Consider the following 27,734-nt stretch of genomic DNA (forward strand, 5'->3'; position numbering starts at 1 on the left):
TAAAAAGTATTGAATATTGAAAGGCCTAAATAGAGTGGACAGAGAGGATATTACTATATTAGGGGAGTCTAGGACCAGAGGGCACAGCCTCAAAATTGAAGGACGCTCATTTAGAATAGAGATGAGGAGAAATTTCTTTAGTCAGAGGTTGCTGAGTCTGTGGAAGTCATTACTGCAGACGGTTGTGAAGGCCAAGTCATTGGGTATATGTAAAGAAGAGGTTGATAGGTTCTTGATTAGTAAAGACGTCAAAGGTTACAGGGAGAAGGCAGGAGAATGTGGTTTAGAGGGATAATAAATCAGCCATGATGGAATGGCGGAGCAGACTCGGGCTGAATGGCTAATTCTGCTCGTATGTCTTATGGAGCAGAATTAAGAACATAGAACAGTACAGCACAGGAACAGGCCCTTCATCCCACAATGTTGTGTCGAACCAATTAAATTAGTAATCAAATGACCAACTAAACACCTCTGTCCACACAATGTCCACACCCCTTAATTTTCCTCACATTCATGTGCCAATCTAAACGTCTCTTAAAAGCCTCAAATATATCTGCCTCTACCACCTCCCCAAGCAGCGCATTCCCTAAATTAATGTACTTGTTAAGTTGATAGTTATGTTTGATGCAGCTATTGTCCTGCAGGGGTGGTGGTAGAGCCAGATATGTTAGGGACATTTAAGAATCTATTAGAAAGGCACATGGATGACAGAAAACTAGATGGTTAGGTAGGAGGGAAGGACAAGATTGATCTTGGAATAGGTTAAATGGTTGGCACAACATGGTAGGCTAAAGGGTGTGTACAGTTCTATATTCTAGTTTCGGTTCAAGTTCACTCTTATTGTCATCTGACTGTACATATATACAACCAAATGAAACAATGTCCCTCTAGTGCAGAGGTTCCAAACTATTTTTATGCCTTGGACCCATGCCATTAAGTAAAGGGTCCATGGATCCCAGGTTCGGAACCACTGCTCTAGTGATTACGCCCACAAAGAATTTTGGAAGCCGGCTCAGAAATATCTTTATTAGGATAGTAAACATTAGTGTGGTGCCCATCATGTTACAATGCTATCATGATGTACACTTTTATAACATAGAAATGTGGACAGTGCTTGAAAAATGCACAATGTAATTACAGAGGTGAGAGGAAGGAAACTCATCCCCTAGACTGCACTAATCATGCTGCATTGTAGGTGCTATGCACTTTGTTTCCCTTTCAAAATTCGGTCTCATTAACAAAGGAATCAAAATTTGGTAGAGGAATTCATAGAACATTACAGGACAGTACAGTTCCTTCAGCCCACAATGTTGTGCTGACCCTTTAACCTACCTCCAAGATCAATCTCTACATAAATACAAGAGATTCTGCAGATGCTGGAACAAACACAAAGTGGTGGAGGTACTCAGCAGGTCAGACAGCATCGATGGGGAGGAATAAACAATTGACAGTTTGGGCCGAGACCCTTTATCAGGACCTTCCTATGTAACCCTCATTTTCTGTCATCCGTGCCTATCTGACAGATTCTTAAGTACCTTTAATGTACCTGCCTCTGCCACTACCTCTGACACACACACACCCCCTCCTGCATAAAGAACTTTCTTCTGCTATTCCTCCTATACTTTCCTTCAATCAACTTAAAACTGTGCCCCTTGTATTAGCCAATTCAGACCTGGAAAAATGCCTCTGGCTATCCACTCCATCTTGTATACCTCTTATCAAGTCACCTCTTATCCTCCTTCGCACCAAAGAAAAATGCCCTAGCTCACTTAACCTACCTTCATAAGACATATTCTCTAAGCCAGGCAGCATCCTGGTAAATCTCCTCTGCACCATCTCTAAAGTGTCCACATCCTTCCTATACTGCGATGACCAGAATTGAACTCAATACTCCAAATGTGGTCTAACCAGGGTGTTATAGAGCTGCAACATTACCTCGTGGCTCTTGAACTCAATCCCCTGACTAATGAAGGCCAACATGCCTTGCACCTTCTTAATAACCCTATCAACTTGCGTGGCAACAAGGTGATAACTACTACACAACACATTCAACACTGCACCAACTTGTAATGAACTTTGAGGTAAATTGGGCAATCATCAAATAGGTTGAATGGCCATCTCCTCCTCCACTGCATCACTCCATAATCTATGCGTCAGAGAGAGGAATACAGCACGGATACAGGCCCTTCTGCCCAAGTCCATGACAGTTCATCGTGCATTTTCTTGCAGAACCGGTAGGCACTTTGTAGAAATTGCATTTCAAATTCATTCTACCGTTCTCAACCATAAAGATCAAAGCAAATTTATTATCACCATATACTACATTTGAGATTCATTTTATTTATTTATTATACTAGGAGATACAGCAGGAATAGGTCCAGAGGAGCACGGCCCAGCAACTGCAAACAACACCGATTTAACCCGAATCTAATCACAGGACAATTTACAATGACCAAGTAACCTATCCTGTATTCTGAGATTGTGAACCACAGTTTAAGAAACTGTAGCCAAAAGAAACATTATCCTTGCACCCACCCAACAAGTTTTGTAAGTTTCAATGAGATCACTGTATCCAGGACAAAATTCCAATTGTAAAATTGAGCTGCAACATAAACTTGATATTAGAACTATCACAAGCAAGGCACAACACCATGTTTGAAAACTTCAATCCTTCAAAGATCAAGGCAGTTAAAACTAATAACTGTTATGACATCCAACAAATACTCACTACTCTGGCAGCTCGTTCTTGAGATTCACACTTCCTGCAGAACCAAGGTCCAGTTGGCACCTGAATGATTCCATAACAAGCTGCAAATAAAGAGAATGAAAAAGTATCATGAATATAGAGAAATGCACTCAGTGGCTACACCTCATCAGCCAATCATGTGGCAGCAACTCAATACATAACATGGAGACATGGCCAAGAGGTTCAATAGTTGTTCAGACCAAACATCAGAATGGGGAAGAAGTGACTTTAACCTTGGAATGATTGTTGGTGCTAGACAGGGTGGTTTGAGTATCTCAGAAACTGCTCTCCTGGGATTTCCATGCACAACCATCTCTAGAGTTTACAAAGAATGTAGCAAAAAATAAAAACAGAAAATATCCAGGCAGCAGCAGTTTCTGTGGCTGAAAATGCACTGTTAATGACAGAGGTCAGAGGAAAATGGCCAGAATGGTTCAAGCTGACAGGAAGGCCACACATTAAAAAAGTGTGTGCTGAATGTATAGCACAGAGGTCCCCAACCACCAGGCCGCGGACCGGTACCGGGCTGCAAAGCATGTGCTACCGGGCCGTGAGGAAACGATATGATTTGGCAATATGAAATATGTCAGCTGCACCTTTCCTCATTCCCTGTCACGCCCACTGTTGAACTTGAACGCACGTGAAGTCATTACCCACGTGAGGTCATCAGTCGCCTAAATGCAGTGATACCCTCGTGCCAGGGATCACTGGTTGGCCTCTGGTAACCGGCCGGCAAGAAGTGCCGGTGCTACTGGCCTGGAGCACGGACAGATGGGCACCGTCTCTAAACCTGCTTAGCACACCGAATGTTCGTGGGGAACCCGGTGCTAAAATATTTGCAGACGACCTAATTCGGGCTCAGGGTCTCATAGTAGCAGAGCAGCTACCTCGTTGCGATCTACTGAAAGTCATCCCTTGAGCCAAACTTTTGTCAGCCGATAGATCGTTCCTACCTATCTACAAGGGGGGCGGGCGCGTGCCCTGTCACACTCCTCCTCGTTGAGTCGGTCGTTCTCTCCAGACTGCGGCCGCCGTGGCCCCAGTATGGGGACCTCCAGCCCTTACCTTGTCCTCTCACTGGTGTGTTGCAATGATTTTATATATTCATACGAGGAAAATATGCGCTGTGTGTTTAATATTAAATTCGTTAGATAAACCCTTTTAGAAACAAAATTGAGTGTATTAGCCACTTATATGTGACTTATAGTTGACTTAACACTTATATTCCGGTTGCAATTAACATCTTCCCCCCCCCACCCCCGGCCACGTCCGCAAGAATATTGTCAATATTAAACCAGTCCGCGGTGCAAAAAAAGTTGGTGACACATCATATAGCACATCGATCCTTGAAGTGAATGGGCTACAACAGCAGACCACCAACATACACTCAACAGTCACTTTATTAGGTATAGGAAGTACATAATAATGTGGCCACTGAGTGTATAGTCAATGCTTCCACAACACGACATTATCCTTGTTTGCCGATTTACTCTTTCCCATTCTTAGTGAAAGTGCGCATTGTGGCTCAGCAGAAACCACTCTTCACGTCCACACCAGAGTTCAAAACTCACAGCAGAGGTTTGAGTATAAAATCTAGCCCAACACTCAGAGACACAAAACATTTTGCAGATGCTAGAAATCTTGAGCAACACCACACAAAGTGTGTTAGGAACTTAAAGATTAGTTTCATTTATCACATGTACAATGAAATGCATCATTTACGTCAATGACCAACATAGTCCGAGAATGTGCTGGAGGCAAGTGTCACTACACTTCCGGTGCCAACACAACTCACTAACCCTAACATCCTTGGAGTGACAGAGAAATCTGGGACACCTGGAGGAAAACCAGCGACGGGAATTAGCTTTATACTAACTGCTGCACTATCATGCCACTCTTGGCAAGTCAGGCAGCACCTATGGAGGGAAATAAACAGTTGACATTTTGGGTCAAGATCCTTCTTCACAATTGGAAAGGAAGGATGCAGTGCAACGTCTGCGCGGAGCAAGGACAACTACGGAATAGTATGATTAAACATTTTTACTGAGTCACACCGGAAGAGTACAGTAACAGGAAGATAGGGGTTGGGGAGGGGTAATGATGCAACAAGCCCACACCTCCATGTTCTAGCTTCTACTCCCTTCCTTCCCTGTCTTGATGAAGGGTCTTTGCTGAAAATGTCGACTGCTTATTTCCCTCCATAGAGCCTGCTGAGTTTCTCCAATGTGTGCTGTTACTTTGACACGCTCCCAGGCTCTTGCACTATTGCAAGTATCATATTTCAGAAGGTACCTCCGGTCCATCCGCAAAATGCAGAATTTCCTGGTAGCCATCCATTTTTACTACTATCCCCATTCCCATTCCGACATATCAGTGCATGGCCTCCTCTTCTGACGTGATGAGGCAACTCTCAGGTTGGAGGAGTAACATGTCCAGGTAACTTCCAACCAGATGGCATGAACTTCAACTTCTCCAACTTCCAGTAACTTTTTCCCTCCCACTTCCCTCTTCTTCAGTTCATCAGTGCCCTCTTACTTCTTCTCCCTACCTGCCTCTCACCTCCCCTTGGGGCCCCTCCTCCTTCCTTTTTTCCCCATAGTCCAATCTCCTCACCCATCAGATTACTTCTTCTTCAACCCTTTGCCTTTTCCACCTATCACCTCCCAGCTTATTTCATAACCCTCCCCTACCCACCTAGCTTCACCTATCTAGCTTGTCCTCCTTCCGCTCCCCCCTTCCTTTCTAGTCCTGAGGAAGGGTCTCAACCTGAAATGTCAACTTTTTGTCCATTTCCATAGATGTTGCCTGACCTGCTGAGTTCTTCCAGCAATTTGTATGTGTTGCTAGCCTGACACTCCTGAGTACTCTACCAGGCTCTTGCACAATTCAGAGGGTGTTACCTACTCAAATTATCTACGTACCACTGGAGGACTCCAGCCTCATTGCAACATTATGAGAATGACTGGACTTCAAAACACTACGGTGTTTTTGAACATCCAAACAAGTTCCACGAGTTAAACAGATCATACATATAATATACAAATTCCATGGAACACAGAAGATTGATGGGTAACCTGATGGAGGTGTACACATTGAGGAGGGCCATATACAGCATGAAAGCACAAAGTCTTTTATTTGTTTACTTAGCGATACAGTGCAGAATAGGCCCTACTGGCCTTTTGACTCGTGCTGCCCAGCAACCACCGATTTAACCCTAGCTTGATCACAGGTCAATTTGAAATGACCAATTAACCTACTAACCAGTACATCCTTGGACAGTGGGAGAAAACCAGAGCCACTGGGGAAAGCACGCACAAACTTGTTTACAGAGAACACTGGAATTGAACCCCAACATCCCACTAACCCCTACACTATACTTTGGCACCCCAGGGAGGGGTTGCTAAAAAAAAAGGGCAAAGGTTTAAACTCAGAGGAAAGAAAATTTAAACGAACATTGGGAGAAGCTTCTTCAAGCAAAAGGTGATGCAGAGTTCAATTTTGGCACCATCTGCAAGGAGTTTGCACATTCGCCCCTTGAACCACATGGGTTTCCTCCTACATTCCAAAGATGTGCTTGGTCATTATAAATGTTCCTGTGATTAATTAGGTGATGCAGCTCATTGAGTAGGAAAGTCCTGTTCTGTGATACATCTCTAAATGAATAAGTAAATAAACTGACACTATGGGAAACTAAGCAAACACTTTTTCACCCGGGGGTAATTAGTGGATCTGCATCTCACTGCCTTAATGGACTGTAAATGCAGAAATCTGGACTTAAACAGTAACCAAGTGTATAGCTACCGAGGTAAAGACCACAAGGATGACAGTTGAGATGTGAGTTTAGGTTCGAAGTTCAAAGTAAATTTATTATCAAGGTGCATATAGAAGTCCATAAGACATAGGAGCAGAATTATGCCATTCAGCCCATTGAGTCTGTTCTGCCATTCCATCACAGCTGATTTATTATCCCTCTCAACCCCATTCTCCTGCCTTCTCACAATAGACAATAGGTGCAGAAGTAGACCATTCGGCCCTTTGAGCCTGCACTGCCATTTTGAGATCATGGCTGATCAATTCCTATCAATACCCGGTTCCTGCCTTGTCCCCATATCCCTTGATCCCCCTATCCATAAGATACCTATCTAGCTCCTTCTTGAAAGCATTCAGAGAATTGGCCTCCACTACCTTCCGAGGCAGTGCATTCCAGACCCCCACGACTCTCTGGGAGAAGAAGTTTTTCCTTGTAACCTTTGACGCCCTGACTAATCAGGAACCTCCACTTTAAATATATCAATGACTTGGCCTTCTCATCAGTCTGTGGCAAAGATTCACCAGATTCATCATCCTCTGGCTAAAGAAATTCCTCCTCATCTCTGCTCTAAAGGGTTGTCCTAAATCTGAGGCTGTGTCCTCTGGTCCTAGACTCCCCCAGTATAAGAAATATCCTCTCCACGTCCACTCTATCTGAAATACAGTAGAATTTATGAAAAACTATACAAAGACTGACAAACATTCAATGTGTAAAAGACTGAGCGGCTTCATTTATAATATGTCTGTCTTAGAAATTTCAATAATTCAGTGATGGAAGATACAGTACAAAAGTCTGGAAGCCTGTACCACCAGGCTTAAGGACAGCTTCTATCCTGCTGCTACAAGACTACTGAATGGTTCCACAGTACGATAAAATGAACTCTTAACCTTACAATCTACCTCATTATAATCTTGTACCTCACTGTCTACCTCTACTGCAATTCTCCATAGTTGTTTTTTTTTTATAAACACTTTATTCTGCATTCTCAGAATCAGGTTGAATATCATTGGAATATGTTGTGAAATTTGTTGCTTTGTAGCATCAGTACATTGTGATACATCATAATAAACTATAAATTACAATAAGAAATGTATTTTAAAAATTAATTTAATTAGTGGTGCAAAAAGAGAGCAAAAAAGTAAGTGTTACTGTTATTGTTTTACCTTAATCAACCTCAATGCACTGTGTAATGGTTTGATCAGTATAAATAGTATACAAGTTTTGCAGTATTTCAGTACATGTGACAATAATAAACAAACTCCCAATTTCCTCCATTGCCTGCTCATGCTCAGGAGTGAAGTACAGAGTTCCAGCACAATTCCTCAGACTACATGGCATAGCCTCAAAAGAAGCCACAAGAAGGAACTTTTACCAGGCTTTGTAACACATGCTCTGGGCATATTTACATTTACATCAGTGTTATTATTTCAGAAGACCTGTCTTGTGCCCAGCATGTACTGTGTGCACAATTATAAAGAAAGCAAGGCAGTGCTTCTACTTCCTTAGGAGTTTATGAAGATTCAACATGACATCTAAAACTTTGACAAACTTCCATAGATGTGTAGTGAAGAATATATTGACAGGCTGCATCACAGCCTGGTATTGAAACACCAATGCCCTTGAATGGAAAATCCTACAAAAAGTAGTGGATACAGCCCAGTCAATCACGAGTTGTACTCAATGCCCATCATTGATTTTATTATGGCTATTATGGATTGATTGAGTATGCCTGCAGGAAAACCAATCTCAGGGTTCTTCTATATGGTGACATATATGTACTTTGATAATAAATTTACTTTGAACTTCCTGAAACATAGTTAAATGTGTTGCTTATGTTATCAACCAAGATAACCTTAAGTTGTGCTGGCGGGCAACCCACAAATGTCGCTACACATTCAACAGAAATAAAAACAAGCCACAATAAAACAGCAACAAAAAACAACAGCAAAACAAGTCCTGATGAAGGATCTTACCCTAGCAGAATCTCTTGTGTTTATGATCTGAAGACTGGATTCTCCCACCCTGTCACACGCTCAGAACAGATTCACCCTGTCTGCTTGCCATGCCCAGGCAGTGAGCAGCAGCGAACCAAATTAACTGTGCAGGCTGTACACAACCACAACAAATCGTGTCCACATCAGCATTCAGGAGCACCAATTTGGAGTCAAGATTCAAGATTGTTTAATATAATTTCCAGTGCACAAGTGTAAAGAACAATGAAATAATTGTTACTCTGGATCTGAAGCAGCACAAAAAAAACCACACTAAGATAAAGAACCCAATAATTAAAAAACACAATAAATATAAATACATAAAATAGCTTATTGTATTGTAGATTGATTCTATGTTCATAAAGTGATGCTAAGTACAGGGGCATTTGTACACAAGATGACTGACAGGAAATGACAAAGTTATGGCGGTGGTGGGCTGCATGGAGGGTTGGTTAGTGTCTTTGAGTCTGGTGGTCCTGAAGAGGGACAAACTCCATGAACAGGGTGGGTGGGATCCTTCATGTTGTTCCTGGCCTTTTTCCAGCACCTTTCTGTATATAGTCTTCGACAGTGTTCAAATCCTTGCAGAGCCTCACCCAGCTTTGGGAAGTCAAACTTCCTCCAACTCTGAGCTAGTAAATCCCAGCACTTCCCTCACCTCTTCGCTGCTTCCATTGGCTTCAGTCTGGATTTCAAGCAATGAAATGCCAACCTCAAACTCTCTAACTCTCCTCTCCTCCTCAGAGGCTGGTTAAAACCTAACTTCACTGAGTCACCTTTTGGTCACCTGCCTCAACACGTCCTTGCTGATTAACACACACACTAATTGCATAAGGAACTCAGCACATCAGACTGCATCTCTGGAGAAAAAATAAACAGTCGGCATTTCGGGTCAAGTCTAGCTACTCACCCTTTCTTGCCAATCCTGATGAAGGATCTCAGCTAAAGTGTCAACTGTTTTAGGAATTTAAGGTGGGGGATTATATGGGAGGCAGGGTTTGAGGGTCGGCACAACATTGTGGGCCAAAGGGCCTGTAATGTGCTGTACTATTCTATGTTCTATGTCTAATACCTCTGCACAGACCTGCTAAATTTCTCTGGCATTTTTGTGTGCACTACTCAGGATTTCCAACATCTGCAGAATCTCTGTGTATATAAAACCATAAGATATAGCAGGTTGTTTAACCCATTGAGTCTGTGCTGTCATTCTATCATAACTGATTCACTATCCCTCTCAACAGCATTCTCCTGCCTTCACCCTGTAACCTTTGACACCTTGACTAATCAAGAATCTATCAAGTTCCACTTTAAATATACTCAATAACTTGGCCTCCAAAGTTGTCTGGTGGCAGTGAATTCGAGATTCAGCACTTTCTGGCTAAAGAAGTCTACATCATCTCTGTAATGAAGGGATGTCCTACTATTCTGAGGCTGTGCCCTCTGGTCCTAGACTCCCTCACTCCTCTCCACGTCCATTCTATCTGGGCCTTTAAAGATTTAATAGGCTTCCATGAGATTCCCCCCCCCCCATTCTTCTAAACTATACCGAGTACAGGCCTATGATCTCCTCATTAACCAGCTCTGTGAAGTCTCTTCAGAACTGTTATTATTTTTAAAGTGGACTTCCTATAAGTGAAGCCTGATTTCTTCCCCTCCTTCCTTCTTGTCGCCGACTGGAGAGACCCTAATGTCAATCTGGTTCACCTAATCCATATCTTCAGCCTAGGAATTTTCTGGGCCATGTAATAGTCCCATCAAGTGGGGGGGAGGGGGGGTTGCTATCAGGAGATCCGCGAGGGGTTTATGGGATGACTGTAAACAGAGACACCAGTAGGTGCTAGCAACGCTCCCGGGAACTAACTGCCAAACATCACACACAGCCGTCAATCAGTAGAACGCAGTAGGTGAGCAGCATACTCTTCCACTCCCCTCTATCGCCCCACGCTTATAATTATGAGATTGGATTATTAATCACAGGTCAATGTGGCGCACTTCTAAGTGTCCGAAAAGCCCAGCCAGAAATAAAAAGTTAGATTCCTTTCCAAAAAAAATGAACAACCAAAATACATCTCGAATATACACCATCGGGAAAATGTGCACGATTGCCTTACCGACAAACATGCGTGCGGCAGAGAGGGTTTAAAATAACCTCACAAACAAGGCTACGTGACTGACAATTGGAAAGGACACATCATTGGCCTCCACGGCCGGCAAATAAGACGGGCGAATGTTGCTAACTTCTGGTTTTAAAATTACAATCCTTCCCTGCCGGTTTAAAACCAGGGAAAGGGAATATATATATTTTTTTTAAATCACACGCTTAATTTTCAAAGGCGAGAAATGAACGTGCACCGAAGCACCACATCCTCTTACAAGCCTTAAGCCTGCTTTTCTCTCTCGGTTTAAAATATGCCTTCCTCCTCCTCGCTGCCTTTACCTTGATGAACAGCAACATTGCAACCATGTCCGTCACAGTAGACCAAAGGATTCTCGTCCCATCCTCTCTCGTCTGAACACACGCAGCAACCTCCAACCATCTCCTTCATACTTCCCGGCCCGTCCCGATTCCCCGCTGAAAAGTAGTTACGACAAAGTAACCAGCAGCATCTTCTCTCCGACACATTGTTTCCCCATAATTTGGAGGGGGGGGGGCAGTCCCGTCCCTCTCAGTGCAATACAACCATTACCAGGGCGCAAGCGCTGCTCATTCTCGCAACTATGGCCGCAGAGAATAAATTCTGCGGTTCCCCGACCCGGCCCCGTTCAAAGTCGCTAGGTAGGGTGACTTTTCTATTTCTGTTTTCCTTTGCAGAATTTTACGCCTATCTCAGTGCTGGAACACTGAACGATGTTTGGGGGAAATTAAGAAGCGTTTGAAATGAGTCACGTGTTCTAGATCTTATTTTTATATGCGTACCTCATCTCTGGTGTGTTTGCCCTTTACAGCTCTTAGTTTGAATCATAATCAGGCTTATTATCACTGACATGTGTCGTGAAATTCGCCGTTTTGCAGCAGCAGTACAGTGCAACGCCTAAACGTTACTATGTTACATAAATAAATATTGCAAAAGACAAATAACAAGGTAGTGTTCGTGGACCATTCTGAAATCCGATGGCAGAGGGGAAGAGGCTGTTCTTCAACAACCGAGTGTGGCTCTTCAGGATCCTGAACCTCCTTCCCGATGGTAGTAACGGAAAAGAAAGTGTGTTTGGGATGGTGAGGGTCCTTCGTGGTTAGTAGCTTCGGTAATAACAGTATATAAAACACAGAAAACAGTACAGTACAACACAACACAGGGATTGACCCTTCAGCCCTCCACCTCTGTGCTGTACAGAGTAAATGTATTATGAAAGTACATATCTGTCACTATATACAACCCTAAGATTCGTTTTCTTGCGGGCATTTACAGAAAATACAAAGAAACATAACAGAATCAATGAAAAACTGCACACAAGACAAACCAACCAAAATGCAAAAAGTGACAAGCTGTGCAAATACAAAAGGAAGACAAAACAGAACAGTAAAAAAAAACAAATGAGCAATAAATATGCAAAAAGTGGGGCGAAGGGTCCTTGAAAGTGAGTCCATAGGTTGTGGGAACAGTTCAGTGGTGGGGCAAGTTGAGTGAAGTTAATCCCTTTGGTTCAGAAGCCTGATGGTTGAGGGGTAATAACTGTTCCTGAACCTGGTGGTGTGAGTCCGGAGGCTCCTGTACCTCCTTCCTGATGGCAGCAGCGAGAAGAGAGCATGACCTGGAAGGAGCGGCCCTTGATGATGGATGCTGCTTTCCTGCAACAGCACTCCATGTAGATGTGCTCAATGGTAGGGGAGGGCTTGGCCTGTAACGGCCTGGGCTATATTCACTACTTTTTATAAGATTTTCCATTCAAGGGCATTGGTGATTCCATACCAGTCCATGATGCAACCAGTGAATATACTCTCTGACACAGTTACAGAAGTTTGTCAAAGCTTCAAATGTCATGCTAAGTTTTCACAAACTTCTAAGTAGAGGTGCTGCTGTGCTTTCTTTGTAATGGCACTTACGTGCTGGACCCAGGACAGATCCTCTGAAATGATAACACTGAGGAATTTAAAGTTGCTGACCTCTCCCTCGATGATGCCAGTTGAAACTTATTAGCCTGCATGTGGAATATATTCCCCTATTTCCTGCCTGTCCATGTGTCTGTCTAAATGCTTCTTAAATGTGGTTATTGTATCTCCTTCCACCACCTTCCCCAGCAGTGTATTGTTATTTAGAGATACAGCACAGTAACAGTCCCTTCCAGCCCAATGAGCCCCTACTGCCCATGTGACCGATTAACCTAGTTACCCACGTCTTTGGGATGTGGGAGAAAACCAGAGCACCTGGAGAACACCCACATGGTCACGGGGAGAATGTACAAACTCCTTACAGACACTGGCAGGAACTGTACCCAAGTCACTGGTCCCGTATTATAATTATGCTAACGTGCAGCCCCAACAGAGAGGAGATACGGGAGCCTGAAGGCCCACACTAAATGTTTTAAGAACAACCTCTTCCCTTCTGCTATCAGATTTCTGAATGGTCCATGAACACCACCTTGTTTTTTGTATTTTACATTACTTATTTTTGTAACATGTTAAAAAACACCCAATCTCCTTGAAACTTTCCCCGCTCTCACCTCAAATCTATACCCTCTGGTAATTAATATTCCCACCCTGTGAGAAACATTTGGCCATCTGCCCTATCTATGCTACTTACCATTTTATACACTCAGTAGCCTCTTTATCAGGTATGCTCATGGTCTTCTGCCACTGTAGTCCATCCACTCCGAGGTTCAAGGTTCTCTTCTACACACCACTGTTATAATGTGTGGTTATTTGAGTTACTGTCACCTTCCTGTCAGTTTGGACCAGTCTGGCTGTTCTCCTCTGACTCTCTCATTGACAAGGTGTTTTCCCCCACAGAACTGCTGCTCACTGGATGATTTTATTTTTTGTACCATTCTCTGTAAATTCTAGAGACTGTTATGCGTGAAAATCCCAGGAGATCAGCAGTTTCTGCAATATCCAAACCACTGTGTCTGGCACCAACAATCCTTCCATAGTCAAAGTCTATGCCACTTACCATTTTATACACTCAGTCACCTCTTTATCAGGTATCTCCTGTATGCCCAGAACACACTTCTTCCCCATTCTAATGTTTGGCCTGAACAATAACTGAACTTTATAACTGTGTCTGCGTGCTTTTATGCATTGAGTTGTTGCCACATGATTAGTTGATTAGGTATTTGCATTAATGAGCCAGGTGTGCCGAACAAATTGGCCATTGAGTGTATACTTTGCATTCTGTTAGACTCATAAGAGTCATGGAACACTACAGCACAGAAACAAGTCCTTTGGCCGATCTAGTCTGTGCTAAACTGTTAAGCTGCCCAGTCCCATCAATCTGTACCCAGACCATTTACCTCTCAACACTCCCACCCATATACCTAACCAAATTTCTCTTCAATGTTGAAATTGAACCAGCATGCACCACTTCCACTGGCAGCTCGTTCCACACTGGTACCACCCTCTGAGTGAAGAAGTTCCCCCTCATGTTCCCCTTAAACATTTCACCATTCACCCTTAACCCATGAGCTCTAATTATAGTCTCATCCAACCTCAGTGGAAAAAGCCTGTTTCTATATACACCCCTCATGATTTTGTATACCTCTATCAAATCTTCCCTCACTCTTTTATGTTCTAGGGAATAAAGTCCTAACCTATCAACCTACCCAATAACTCAGGTCTTCAAGTCCGGCAACATCCTTGTAAATTGTCTCTGCACTCTTTCAATCTTAATGCTATCTTTCCTGTAGGTAGGTGACCAAAACTGCACACAAATCTCCAAGTGAGGCTTTACTAATGTCTTGTATAATTCAAATATAACATCCCAGCTCCTGTACTCTGTGAATTTATTTATGAAGGTCAATGTGTCAAAAGCATTCCTTATGAACCTAACTACCTGTGACGCCATTTACAAGGAATTATGGACCTGTATTCCAGATCCCTTTGTCACACTCCTCAGTGCCCTACCGCTTACTGTATAAGACTTAACCTGGTTAGTCCTCCCAAAATGCAACACCTCAAACTTCTCTGCATTAAATTCCATCTGCCATTTTTCAGCCCATTTTTCCATCTGGTCCAGATCCTGCTGCAAGCTTTGATAGCCATCCTTACTGTCCACTACACCCCCAATCTTAGTGTTATCTGCAAATTTGCTGATCCTATTAACCATATTATCATCCAGGTCATTGATATAGGTGACAAACAACAATGGTCAGCTCCGATCCCTGCTGCACTCCACAAGTCACAGGCCTCCAGTTAGAGAAGCAACCATCTATAACCACTCTCTGGTTCTTCTGCAAAGTCAATGTTTAATCCAATTCACTACCTCATCTTGAATGCCAAGTGACTGAACCTTCTTGACCAACCTCCCCTGTAGGACCTTATTAAATGCCTTGCTAAAGTCCATGTAGACAACATCCACTGCCTTGCCTTCATCAATTTTCCTGGTAACTTCCTTGAAAAACTCTATTATAAGATTGGTTAGACGTGACTTACCATACACAAAGCCATACTGACTGTCCTTAATCAGTCCGTGTCTATTCAAATATTCATATATCCGGTCCCTTAGAACACATTCCAATAAATTTCCCACAACTGGTGTCAGGCTCACTGACCTACAATTTCCTGGGTTATTAGAGCCTTTCTTAAACAGCAGAACAACATTAGCTATGCTCAATCCTTCAGCACCTCACCTAAATATCTCCACTAGGGCCACTGCAATTTCTGCACTCACCTCACACACAGTCCTAGGGAACAGATTGTCAAGCCCTGAGAATTTATCCACCCTAATTTGCCTCAAGACAGCAAATACCTCCTCTCCTCTGTAATCTATATAGGGTCCGTGACCTCGCTGCTGCTTTGCCTCAATTCTAGACTCTGTGTCCATCTCCCGAGTAAATACAGATATCAAAAAATCCATTTACGATCTCCCCCATCTCTTTTGGCTCCACGCATAGATTACCAGTCTGATCTTCAAGAGGATTAATTTTGTCCCTTGCTATCCTTTTGCTCTTAATATATCTGTAGAAGCCCTTGGGATTCTCTGTCACCTTGTCTGTGACAGCAACCTCATGTCTTCTTTCAGCCCTCCTGATTTCCTTAAGTGTTCTCTTTCATTTCTTATATTCCTGAAGTACCACATTTGTTCCTACCTGTCAATACCTGCTATGCACTTCCTTCTTTTTCTTAATCAGGGCCTCAATATTTCTCAAAAACTGAGGTTCCCTAAACCTATTATCCTTGCCTTTTATTCTGACAGGAGCATACAAACTGTACTCTCAAAATTTCGCTTTTGAAGACCTCCCACTTACCAAGTACACCTTTGCCAGAAAATAGAAAACAACCTGTGCTAATCCACACTTGCCAGGTCCTCTCTTATACCATCAGATTTGTCCGTCCTTCAATTTAGAATCTCAACCCAAGAACCAGACCCACCTTTTTCCATTAATTCCCTTGAAGGTAATTGCATTATGATCACTAGATGCAAAATGTTCCCCTATATAAACTTCTGTCGCCAGCCCAGTCTCATTCCCCAATAAGAAATCTGGTATTTCAATCCCTACTACTGAATCATATGTACTGATTAAGGAAACTTTCCTGAACACATTTGACAATCTACCCTATCTAGTCCTTTTACAGCCTAGCTGTCCCAGTCAACATGTGGAAAGTTAAAATCACCTACTATCACAACCTTATGTTTCTTGCAGCAGTCTACAAAGTTCTCTACAAATTTGCTCCTCTAAATCCCGCAGACTGTTGGGTGGTCCACATATAACCCCATTAACGTGGTCATGCCTTTCTTTTTCCTCAGTTCCACCCATTTAGCCTCAGTAGACAGGTTCTCCAGTCTGTCCTGTGGGAACATTGCCATGACATTTTCTCTGACTATAATGCCATCCGTCCCCCCTATAATCCCTCCTGCTCTATCATGCTTTAAACAACGGAAACCCCAGAATATTGAGCTGCCAGTTCTGCCTCTCCTGCAACCAAGTCTCACGAATGGCAACAATATCATAACTCCACATGCTGATCATGACCTGAGCTCATCAGTCATTCCTACAAAACTTCTTCCATAGGAATATCCAGAATACTAGTCCCACCATGCTCAATCTTTTGTTTCCTGACTTTGTCTGTGGTCTTAACATCTTTCTCCACAACTAGTCCACTATCTGTTCTTGCACCCTGTGAATCTAGCTTAACCCTCCCTTCCCCCTGTAAAGTACGAGCAAACTTTCATGCTATCCCCCTCCAATTCAGGTGCAAATCATCCCTTCTGTAGAGAGACCACCTTCCCTGGAAGGGAGCCAAATGATCCAAAAATCTGAAGCCCTCCCTCTGCTCCACATTCTTAGCCACATTTTAAACTGTATGACCTTCCTATTTCCGGCCTCACCAGCTAACTCCCTGAACTCACTTTGCAGGACCTCATCACTCATCCTACCCATGTCATTGGTACCCACATGGACCACGACCTCTGGCTGTTCAGCCTCCCATTTAAGAATATTCAAGGCAAATGAAGTTTATTATCATTTAACTACATACATGTATATAACATATATAATGTATATAGAAATGAGACATTTCTTTGAACCAGGGTGTCAAGCACATAACACATGATAACAAATTCTATGAATGAATCACACATAAGTAACAAACTAAAATGCATTAATATTAAATATTGTAACAGATTAACCAGTGACACTTCGAATATGATGTGGCCAGGAGTTCCAGAAGCCTAATGGCCTGGGGGTAGAAACTGTTTCCCATCCTGACTGTTCTTGTTTTTATGCATCGTAGTCTCCTTCCTGATGGTAGAAAGTCAAAGAGGATGCTGGATAGATGGGTGGGGTGGATAGGTGGGACCCATGCAGCATCTCTGAAAAAAATGTCCCCGATGGATGGTGGGGAGACCCCAGTGATCCTCTCAGTTGTTCTCACAGCCTTTTGTAGGGATTTCTGGTCCAATGCTCCACTGCTTCCATACCAGAAGGAGATGTAACTTGTAAGGATGTTCTCAATGGTGCTCCTATAAAATGCAGTTAAGATGGTGTGGGGGTGGGAGCTTTGCTTGCCTCAATCTTTTTAGGAAGTGGAGGCGCTGCTATGCCTTCTTGTTTTGGGAGGTGGTATTAAGGGACCAGTGAGGTCACCCATGACGTGAACTCCCAGGAACTTGGTGCACTTGGCTCTCTGTATGGAGGAGTCATGTATTCACAGAGGGGGATGATTTGCCTGCACCTTCCTGAGGTCCACAATGATTTCCTTGGTCTTCTCCACATTCAGGCTCAGGTCGTTCTTCTCACCCCAATTCACCAGCCGCTGCACTTCCTCTCTGTACTCTGTCTCGTCATCGTTCTTGACGAGGCCAACCACTGTTGTGTCATCCGCAAACTTGATGACCCGGTTTGAGCTGAATCCTGCGTCAGCAGTGTGAACAGCAGCGGGCCGAGCACACCGCTTCAGGGAACGCCAGTGTTCAGTGTAATGGGACTGGAGACGTTGCTGCCCACGTGGACTGACTGTGGCCTTACTGTTAAGTCCAGTATCCAGTTGCAGAGGGAGGTGTTGAGACCCAGCGAGGACAGTTTCCCCACCAGTTTCTGAGGTATGATGGTGTTGATCAGTGAACTGAAGTCTTTAAACAGCAGTCTGGGACATAAGACCCCATTTTCCAGGTGGGACAGGACAGAGTGGCGGGCAGAGGCTATTGCATCATCAGTGGATCGATTTGAGTGACAAGTGAACTGGAAAGAGTCCAGTGTAACCGGGAGGAAGGTTTTAATGTGCACCATGACCAGCCGTTCAAAGCATTTCATAATGGTTGATGTTAATACCACCGGACAATAGTCAGTTAGGTGGGTTACTGTCACCTCCTTTGGCACTGGAATGATGGCTGCAGCCTTGAAAACCAAGGGGACAATGGACTGTTCCAGAGAGGTGCTGAATATATCTGTCAGCTGGGCTGTGCAGTGAACTTGATCCAAGATGTCCTGGACCCTGCCACCTGGGAGGTAACGAACCATTTGGGAATCTGGTTCTCAACCTCAGAACTTCCTTTCCCTTCCCCTAACCAACGAATCCCCCATCACTACAGCTCACCTCTTCTTTCCCCCTCTTTTCTGAGCCACTGAGCCAGAGACCTGACCATTGTGGCTTTCCGCTGCCTGGTCATTTCCCCCCCCAACAGTATCCAAAGTGGCATACCTGCTGTTGAGGGAACGGCCACAGGGGTACTCATGCACTGGCTACCTTTCCCCTTTCCCCCTCTTGACAGTCACCTGTGTCTTGGGTGTAACTACCTCCCTTTGTGTCCTGTCTGTCAACCCCTCAGCCTCCCAAATGATCTGGAGTTAAGACATTAAGACCATAAGATATCAAGGCAGAATGATGCCATTTGGCCCATCAAGTCTGCTCCACCATTTCATCATGGCTGATCCGTTTTTCCTCTCAGCCCCAATGTCCTGCCTTCTTCCCATATCCCTTCATGCCCCGACTAATCAAGAATCTATCAAATTCAAATATACCAAATGACATAGTCTCCACAGCTGCCTGTGGCAACGAATTCCACAGTTTCTCCACTCTGGCTAAAGAAATTTCTCCTCATCTCCATTCTAAAAGGACACCCCTCTATTCTGAGGCTGTGTCCTCTGGTCTTAGGCTCTCCCGCCACATGAAACATCCTCTGCACATCCATTCTATCAAGGCCTTTCAGCACTTGATAGGTTTCAATGAAGTCACCCCTCATTCTTCTGAATTCCAGTGAGTCATCAAACAATCCTCATTTAACAAGTCTTTCAATCCTGGAATAATTTTCGTGAAACTTCTTTGAACCCTTTCTAATGTCAGCATATCCTTTTGTAGATAAGGGGCCCATAACTGCTCAGAATATTCCTACTGTGGCCTCACCAGAGCTTTATAAAACCTCAACATTACACCCTTGCTTTTATATTCTAGTCTTTTCAAAATGAAGACGAACATCACGTTTGCCTTCCTCACCACCAACTCAACCTGCAAATTAACCTTTAGGGAATCCCACACGAGGACTCCCAAGTCGCTTTGCACCTCAGATTTTTGAATTTTCTCCCCATTTAGAAAATAGTTTACATTTTATTTCTTCTACCAAAGTGCATGACCATTCACCTCCCAACACTGTATTCCATCTGACGCTTCTTTGCCCGTTTTCCTAGTCTGTCTACTTTTGTAGCCTCCTTACTTCCTCAAAACTACCTGCTCCTCCATCTATCATCTGCAAACCTGACAAAAAAGCCATCTATTCCGTCATCCAAGTCATTGACATATACAGTAACATACAAAGAATCGGTCTCAACACAGACACCCAAAGAACACCACTAGTACCAGCAGCCATCCAGAAAAGGCTGCCTTTATTCCCATTCTTTGCCTCCTGCCAATCAGCCAATGTTTTATCTATGCTAGTATCTTTCCTGTAATACTATGGTCTCTTAATTTGTTAAGCAGCCTTATGTGTGGCACCCTTGTTAAAAGCCTTCTGAAAATCCAAGTACACAACATCAACCAATTCTCCTGTGTCTATCCTGCTTGTTATTTCTTCAAAAAATTCCAACAGATTTGTACTTAAACTTCTAATTTATTTTTATATAGTTTTTTAGTCTTTATAATTGTTGAATGATGTTTTTTGTTGCATATTGCACTAACACACCACAGCAAATTACTAATACATGTAAATGTATATGGTGAATAAAACTGATTTTTGATCATCGTTATATAAGCTAGGGTGCAATCAAATTACTTGTTCACATGAAGCTCATACAGTATACCTGATAATAATAAATAAAAACACAACAATAAGCAAGACAAATGCAAAAACAGCAGAGTACAAATGCAAAATACAGCAAAGACTGTATTGCAATCTGAAGAAGTGCAAAAAGAAATAACAGAATAACCAGAAAGAAAGAGGCTGTGGTCCAAGTGCAGATCGATGGTACTGGGAGGAATAAGTTTGGCATGGAGTAGATGGGCTGAAGGTTCTGTTTCTGTACAGTAGTGCTCTATGACTATGACTGTCAGGATCTTTGACTTGAAATACTACATCATCTCTGTTTGTCTTTCCATAGGTGTAACCTAACCTGCTGAGTGCTTCCAGAATTTTCTGTCTTTTTCTGAGACCAATTGATAGCCACAAGTCTCGTTTGTGCTGGGAGTCATTAATTTCTCTCAGTTAAAATCTCAAAGTTAATTTTATTATTAAGGTACATCATAAAGTACTACCCTGAGATTCATTTTCTTGCATGCACTTACAATAGAACAAAGAAGTACGATAGTCAATGAAAACCACATACAAAGCCAACAAATTGTGCAAGTACAAAAAGAAACAAGTGATAGTAATACATAAATAAATAATATTGAGAACATGAGTTGTAGGGTTCTTGAAAGTGAGTCCATAGGTTGTGTTCAATGATCCGTTCAGAGTAGAGGTGAGTGAAGTTATCTACACAGGTTTGGAGCCTGATGGTTGCAGGGTAATAACTGTCCCTGAATCTGATGGTGTGAGACCTAAGGCTCTTGTATCTTCTTCCTGATGTTAGCAGTGAGATGAGAGCATGGTTTGGATAGTGGTGGTCCTTAATGATTGATGCTGCTTTTCTGTGACAGAAATTCAACCTGTTTTCTCCTGCATCATTTGAACTTAACTCATTAAAGTGATGTTCTCAGCCATTTAGACTTAAAACACATTCAATCAAAAACCACAGACCTTACCCTCCCCCACACACGGTTCCTTCCACTGGTAAGTCAAAAGAGTTTTAAGAAAAAGAATGATGTGAATTCATCTGCCACCTCTCACATCCTCTTCAGAAAACCACAAATGGTGACAGCCATTGAAGCACTTTAGAAATGTAATCACTTTTGTAAAGCAGGAAATACAGTACCAATTTACATTTACATGCACCAAACTCCACACGCAAAGCTTCTTCTACTGAGACAGAACACTGGAATTGGGGGCAACTTACTTCCTCTCCAGTTCTCTGAGCTCTGGACTATTGTTGAGCACCTCTGGCTTTACAACAACCTTGCAGCTGAGGTTAGCAAAATGAAAGAACTGGCTATGGGCTTTAGGTAGGGGAATACACGCCAGTCCTCATTGAGGGGTGTATGATGGAATATGTGAGCAGCATCAAGGTCTTGAGTGTTAATACCTAGGATGATCTGTCCACATACAGTAGAAGTAACCATGAAGAAAAGGCATCAGTATCTATATTTTTTCAGAAGTTTAAGGAGGTTTGCATGTGATTAAAGATTCTGATGAACTGTACAGAGGAAGGCATGCTGACTGGTTGCATCACAACCTGGTATGTGAACCCCAAAGCACAGGAACACAAGTTGCTATGCAAAATGGTGGATTCAGCCAGTTCCATCAGAGTGAGAATCAGGTTTAATATAGTATGTTGTGAAATCTGTTGTTTTACAGCAGCAGTACTGTGCAATACATAAAAAACTATAAATTGAAATAAGAGGTATATATAAATCAATTAAATAAGTAGTGCAAAAAGAGAGCAAAAAAATGAGTGAAGTAGAGTTCATGGGTTCATTGTTCATTCAGAAATCTGATGGCAGAGGGGGAGAACCTATTCCCGAAATGTTGAATGTGCTCTTCCATCATTAAGGACCCCACCATCCAGGACACGTCTTTTTCTCATTTCTGCCATCAGGCAGGAGATACAGGAGCCTGGAGATCCACTCCTCAAGCTTGAACAACAACAGTGTCATCAGGTTCTTGAACCAACCTGGAAAACCCCAGTTCTACCTCAGACTATATTTCCCTCGATGTGGTTCTGTTTATTTTTGTTTGTACTGTCATGTAAGTTATGTACAATTTATGTTGATGTATTTTTATGTAATTTGTGATAGCGGTGAAGTTGGACTTGTTGTGTGCCATCTTTCTGCTGCCTGCTATTTCCAGCCAAGGAGGAAGGAGTCAGAGGCAATGCACGGTCCTACAAACAGTGCAAATAACTGTCTTGGATTTTTGTTTGTGATTGAAAGACTCTGTTGGACATTGGTAACGTAGAATATTGCAAGTCAGGTTCACTGGTTCATTGGCGAGACTGATGGCAGGGGAGCTGTGTGGCTTCGGTTGTTGCATGGACCAGGCACCAGGTCCTCATGCGCAGGGTCGCCTGCTGCAGCCACCCAGGGGAGGAGACGCTGGAGGCGGTGTGGCATGACAGGCGTGCAGTCTGGGTTGGGGGCTGGCCCCACCTGTCAGTGCTGCCTTCAAATATTTGCGCAGCAGAACACAAGCTGGATTGTATTCATTTGCGGATTCACTCGCACAATGCTTGTTCTTACTCCAGGGCAAGGTCCCATGCGCCATCAATCCATAAGCCACGACACTAGGGGACTTGGGTTATATTATTATTTTTTTATGACCATATGTTTTTCTGCTATTGTAATTTTATGTGCTATATGTGCCTTGTGCCATGTGTCCTCTGTTTTGCACCTTGGAGGAACGTTGTTTTGTTTGGCTGTATTCATGTGTGTGTTGAATGACAATTAAACTTGAATTTGATTTGATTTATATTGTTACTCTGCTATGGATGGTCCCAAGCTTGGCTGCAAAAGGAGCAGGGTTGAGCACGGACCTAGCAACCCTATCCCTTAAAAAGGCAGAGCTACAGACAATAGAGGCTACAAAGACCTCACCCTGAGAAAGGAAGGTTCTAAGAAGATGAGCTACATCTGGGACAATTTGAAAGACTGGCCATCTCTGGTGAGCTGCTGTCCCAGTAGGGGTGATGGGCCATGAAGAGAAGAATTTATGTCTGCTGCTAATATTCATGGCATTTCTACCCTGGATATGTATAGCTATGAAAAAGAACTAGATATTGAAACTGAACTGAAAATGTGTGGTGGAGTCTGAGACAGGGCAGATAGATGCTGATGTGCGAAACGTGCTGTCAGGAGTGGTGGTAGATGCAGATATATTAGTGACATTAAGAGACTCTCAGATAGGCATATGGATGAAAGAGAAGTGGAGGGCTATATGGGAGGGAAAGGTTACTGTGCAGTATGTTCGTTGATGATGGATGCTGCCTAATTGAGACAATGCCCTCTGTAGATCTTACCAATGCCAGTAATAACCCTGCATCTACCTGAAAGAACAGCTTATTGAAAGCCACTGTGCAGCAGTGAAGCAACATTCCCTCTAGCATCCTGACTGGGACCTGAACTCAGAACCTTCTGAATCAAAGGAAAGATGACCAAACTCATGTTGACTCCCAGCTACTGAAAAAAGCCATCAGGAGGAGCCTGCATTTGTCAACACATGACTTTTACAAGAATCTCACTTGCTTTTACAAAAATTCTGGTGCATTTTGTAATTTAAATACAGACAGTCCCTGGATTACACTGGCATCATTCCTGAGAAAAGTCCTGTAAATTGATTTCCCTGTAATTCAGGAAGGTCCATTTTGTGCAATAATCTATGTGGTATCAGTCAACATACACTTATTTTAATGCTTTCTATTCAATGAATAATCATCTAAACACTATTTATAATTAAACCACTGGAAAATATACTCTTTATAATAATTTACAGCTTTATAAAGCTCTGGTTAGACCACATCTGGCATATTGCATTCAATTCTGGTTACCCCATGATAGAATGAATGTGCAGATTTTCGAGAGGATGCAGAAGAGGATTACCAGGATGCTATCTGCATTATAGCTATAAGGAGAAGTTGGGCTATTTTCTCTGGATTGACAAAGGGCTGGGGGAGATAGAGGTTAGAAGATTATGAGAGATTGTTAGATGAGTGTTAGTCAGTGTGTGGGACAAGTTTTTAAAACAGAGAATGGTAATTGCCTGGTATGCACTGCCAGGAGTGACAGTGGAGATAAATATGATTGAAGCATTCAAGAGACTTTTAGAAAGGCAGAGAATGAGGGGATATGGACATTGTATAAGCAGAAGGTACAAATTCATTTGGGTGTTTAATCATTTCAGGACAACATTGTTGGCTATAGGACTTATTCCTATGCAGTACTTTTCTATGTTCAATAGTGCTGTGCAAAAGTCTCAGGCGCATATATATAGCTAGAGTGTCTAAGAGTTTTGCACAGTACTGTAAAAATTTTATGTATTGCACTGTACTGCTGCCACAAAAATAAACAAATTTCATGACCTATGTGAGTGATGATACACCTGATTCTGATATGGGTCTCTATTGTGGACTTAGAGTGGAAGAGGGCCGGGAAAGGGGAATCGTGGTTGGGAAAAGGGGAACAGAGGAGAGGAAGCAGGAAACACCAGAGAGACATTCTGTAATGATCAATAAACCAATTGTTTGGAATCAAGTGACTTTGCCTGGTGTCTTAGGGCTGGGTGTTTCTGCACCTGTACCACCCCCACCCCTGGCACTCCTCCTCTGCCACCTGTCACACATCCCTCCATTCTCCACCCTCACTATTCCTAACATACTTTGCTCCCACCAAATTTACAAACTCACTCTCCATTCCACATGGACAAGTCTAGCACTGTACAAAGTTTTAGGCACCCTAGCTATATATATATATATATATATATATATATATATATATATATATATATGCCTAAGGCACTTGCACAGAACCGTATGTATTAATGAATACTGTGATTGGATATATTTAAAGCGGAGGTGGATATGTTCTTGATTAATCAGGGTGTCAATGGTTACACGGAGAAAGGGGTTGAGAGTCATAATAAATAGCCATGATTGATAGGCAGAGCAGATTTGATGGGCTAAATGGCCTAATTCTGCTCCTATATCTTATTGTCTAATATGTCACTGTCTATTAATCATTCCCAGATCAAGATTCTGGAAATGCAAGTCACATCATTGTTGGAGTGCCTTAATTACAGTACAGACTGCAGGGGTTCAAAAAGCTAGCTCACCTTGAGGAAACATGGCCTGCATGCCATTAGTGACTTCCCTATGCTTATGTTTCTATTTCAGAACTCCTATATAAAGGGAAACATCTTTATACATTCATCTTTTTGAAGCCCTTCAGAGTTTTGACAGAGTGTAGTTCATCTTTCTATTTTCTCTAAAGAAACTGCCCTTTGCCTCTTCTGCATTTCCTGAATGTCTAATTGGTTTCATCTTTGTATTTTTTTTCTGTGGTTCCTTCTGCTTATTTCTATACTCAAAGAGAACAGAGGGCAACATGTAAGGAGGAGATCTGGAATCTTGGGAGAGAGAAAGAAAAAAGAAAGATTTGCTTTATTTGTCACATGTAAATCCAAAATGTTGAAACATACAGTGAAATGTGCAATTTATGTCAGGGGTGTGCTGGGGGTAGCCCATAAGTATCACCATGCTTCCAGTGTCAACATAGCATGCCCACAACTTACAAACCCTAACGCATACATCTTTGGAATGGGGAGGAAACCGGAGAAGTCATGAGAGAACATACAAAGTACATTTATTAACAAAGTATATATAATATACAACCTCGAGATTTGTTTCCTTACAGGCAGCGACAAAACAAAGAAACCCAATAGAACCCATTTTAAAAAAGACCGTCAAACACCCAATGTGGAAAGAACAAATCGTGCAAACAATAGAAAGTAAACAAATAACATTGAGAACTAAAGTTAACGAAAGTGAGCTCGCAACCATAAAGCCAATTCATTGCTGCAGCCAGTCCAAAAGCCCACAGCCTCAGTTCAGTGCAGAGACAAATAAATCTTGCCAAGCAGCGAGCTGAACACCAGCCCACCCCTTGCCACCAGCCCTGACACCCTGACCTTTTCAAACTGGCCTGGTGCTTAAATTGGCCAAACCTTGGCTCATTCTTCGCTCTCTGACCTGGGACCTGCCTCCTCAATTTGGCCCATATCTGGCCTTTCCAATCTGACCCGGTACTTAAATAGGTCAAACATCAGCTTGTTCCTCACTCTTGAGTCCCGGCCCCGCCTAGCCTCGCCTCGGATCAGCCAGTTCGAATTGGCTCTAAATCCACTCCAGCAATGGCCAAACTCGTTCCTCCCTCTCGGGCTCAGGCCCCACTGCCTCGATTCTGCCCATACCACCGCACCTTCAAGACTTCAGTTCACACTGCAAAAATATCAGGTTGTACAGGCAGTTCAAAAGCTCAATTCCAAAAGAGAAGTTGCAGGCTATCGATTGCAGTGATCATTTTCTAGAAAAGGTGTGATTAATAAAGTAGTTAGTAGTTTTGTTTGCTACCGACAAATCATCACTGTGTTTCAGCAGCATCATCTTAAACATACAAACTCTTTACAGTGAGAATTTAATCCCTATTTTACAACTAGCATTGTAAAGCATTATACTAACCACTAGCACTGTAGACATTACGTTAGTTGCTGTGCTACTGTGCCTCCCAGGTTTAAATTGTTTGGTAGAAAAACAAGAGGAAATTAAGAATGAAATGAGTAGATGCATCAGGGGCATTTAAGAGACTCTTAGATAGGCACATGGGTGATAAACAAATGGAGGGTTATATAGAGGGAAGGGTTGGATTGAACAGAGTAGACTAAAAGGTCGGTACAACAACATGGAACGAAGGGCCTGTACTGTTCTATGCTCTATGTTCTATGAATTATTTTACTCAATACATGATTGAGCTCTGGTGTTTATTGGTGGAGGAAGTAATTCTCATTGCATTTAAGTAAAAATAGAAGGATCAACATTTGGAATGCCACAGGTCAATGGATCAAGACCTGGAAGTAAGATTAGACTGAAGTCTATTTTTGGGCAACAAGAACTTAATGGGGCTCAATGGCCCCATTCAATGCCACAAATAACTGATTTTTAAAAATCTGTCTGCTACTGTGTGTGCCAATATAGAACGATATCACTCCACATGCGAGGAGGCCATTCGAGTCATCATGCTCTATTGACACATCTGTCTGTTCCTACAACTCTCACACTCCTTCCCCATTACTCTGCAGGCCTTTTCCATTCAACTGCTGTCACAATTCCCTTTTGGAATTTTTTTTGATCCAGCTTTCATCACAATTTCAGACATATCCCAGTGTATGACTTAATAAAGCCCATCCCAGCTTTTACACTTCTGCAAATTTGCTTAAATTAGAGTTGTTGAGCCACTGACTCT

The 27,734-nt window shown here is 42.7% G+C and overlaps 1 protein-coding gene across 4 annotated transcripts in view; it reads right to left on the reverse strand.

The window, feature by feature from the left end:
- Nucleotides 1-11,269, reverse strand: part of LOC140741499 (protein AF-10-like) — a 335,405-nt gene extending 324,136 nt beyond the window's left edge. Inside the window, exons 1-2 of one of the 4 annotated variants that reach the window (XM_073071775.1) lie at nucleotides 10,986-11,268; nucleotides 2,729-2,808 (exon numbers count right to left, since the gene is read on the reverse strand). In XM_073071775.1, coding sequence (XP_072927876.1) covers nucleotides 2,729-2,808; nucleotides 10,986-11,094 — 189 coding nt within the window. In that variant the 5' untranslated portion in view covers nucleotides 11,095-11,268. Of the gene's footprint in view, nucleotides 1-2,728; nucleotides 2,809-10,985 lie in introns of all 4 variants that reach the window. The other 3 variants (XM_073071770.1, XM_073071771.1, XM_073071772.1) reach the window with 3 other exon arrangements.
- Between the last annotated feature and the right edge of the window lie 16,465 nt (nucleotides 11,270-27,734).

This window comes from Hemitrygon akajei, chromosome 18, assembly GCF_048418815.1.
Source record: "Hemitrygon akajei chromosome 18, sHemAka1.3, whole genome shotgun sequence".
Taxonomy (NCBI): Eukaryota; Metazoa; Chordata; class Chondrichthyes; order Myliobatiformes; family Dasyatidae; genus Hemitrygon; species Hemitrygon akajei.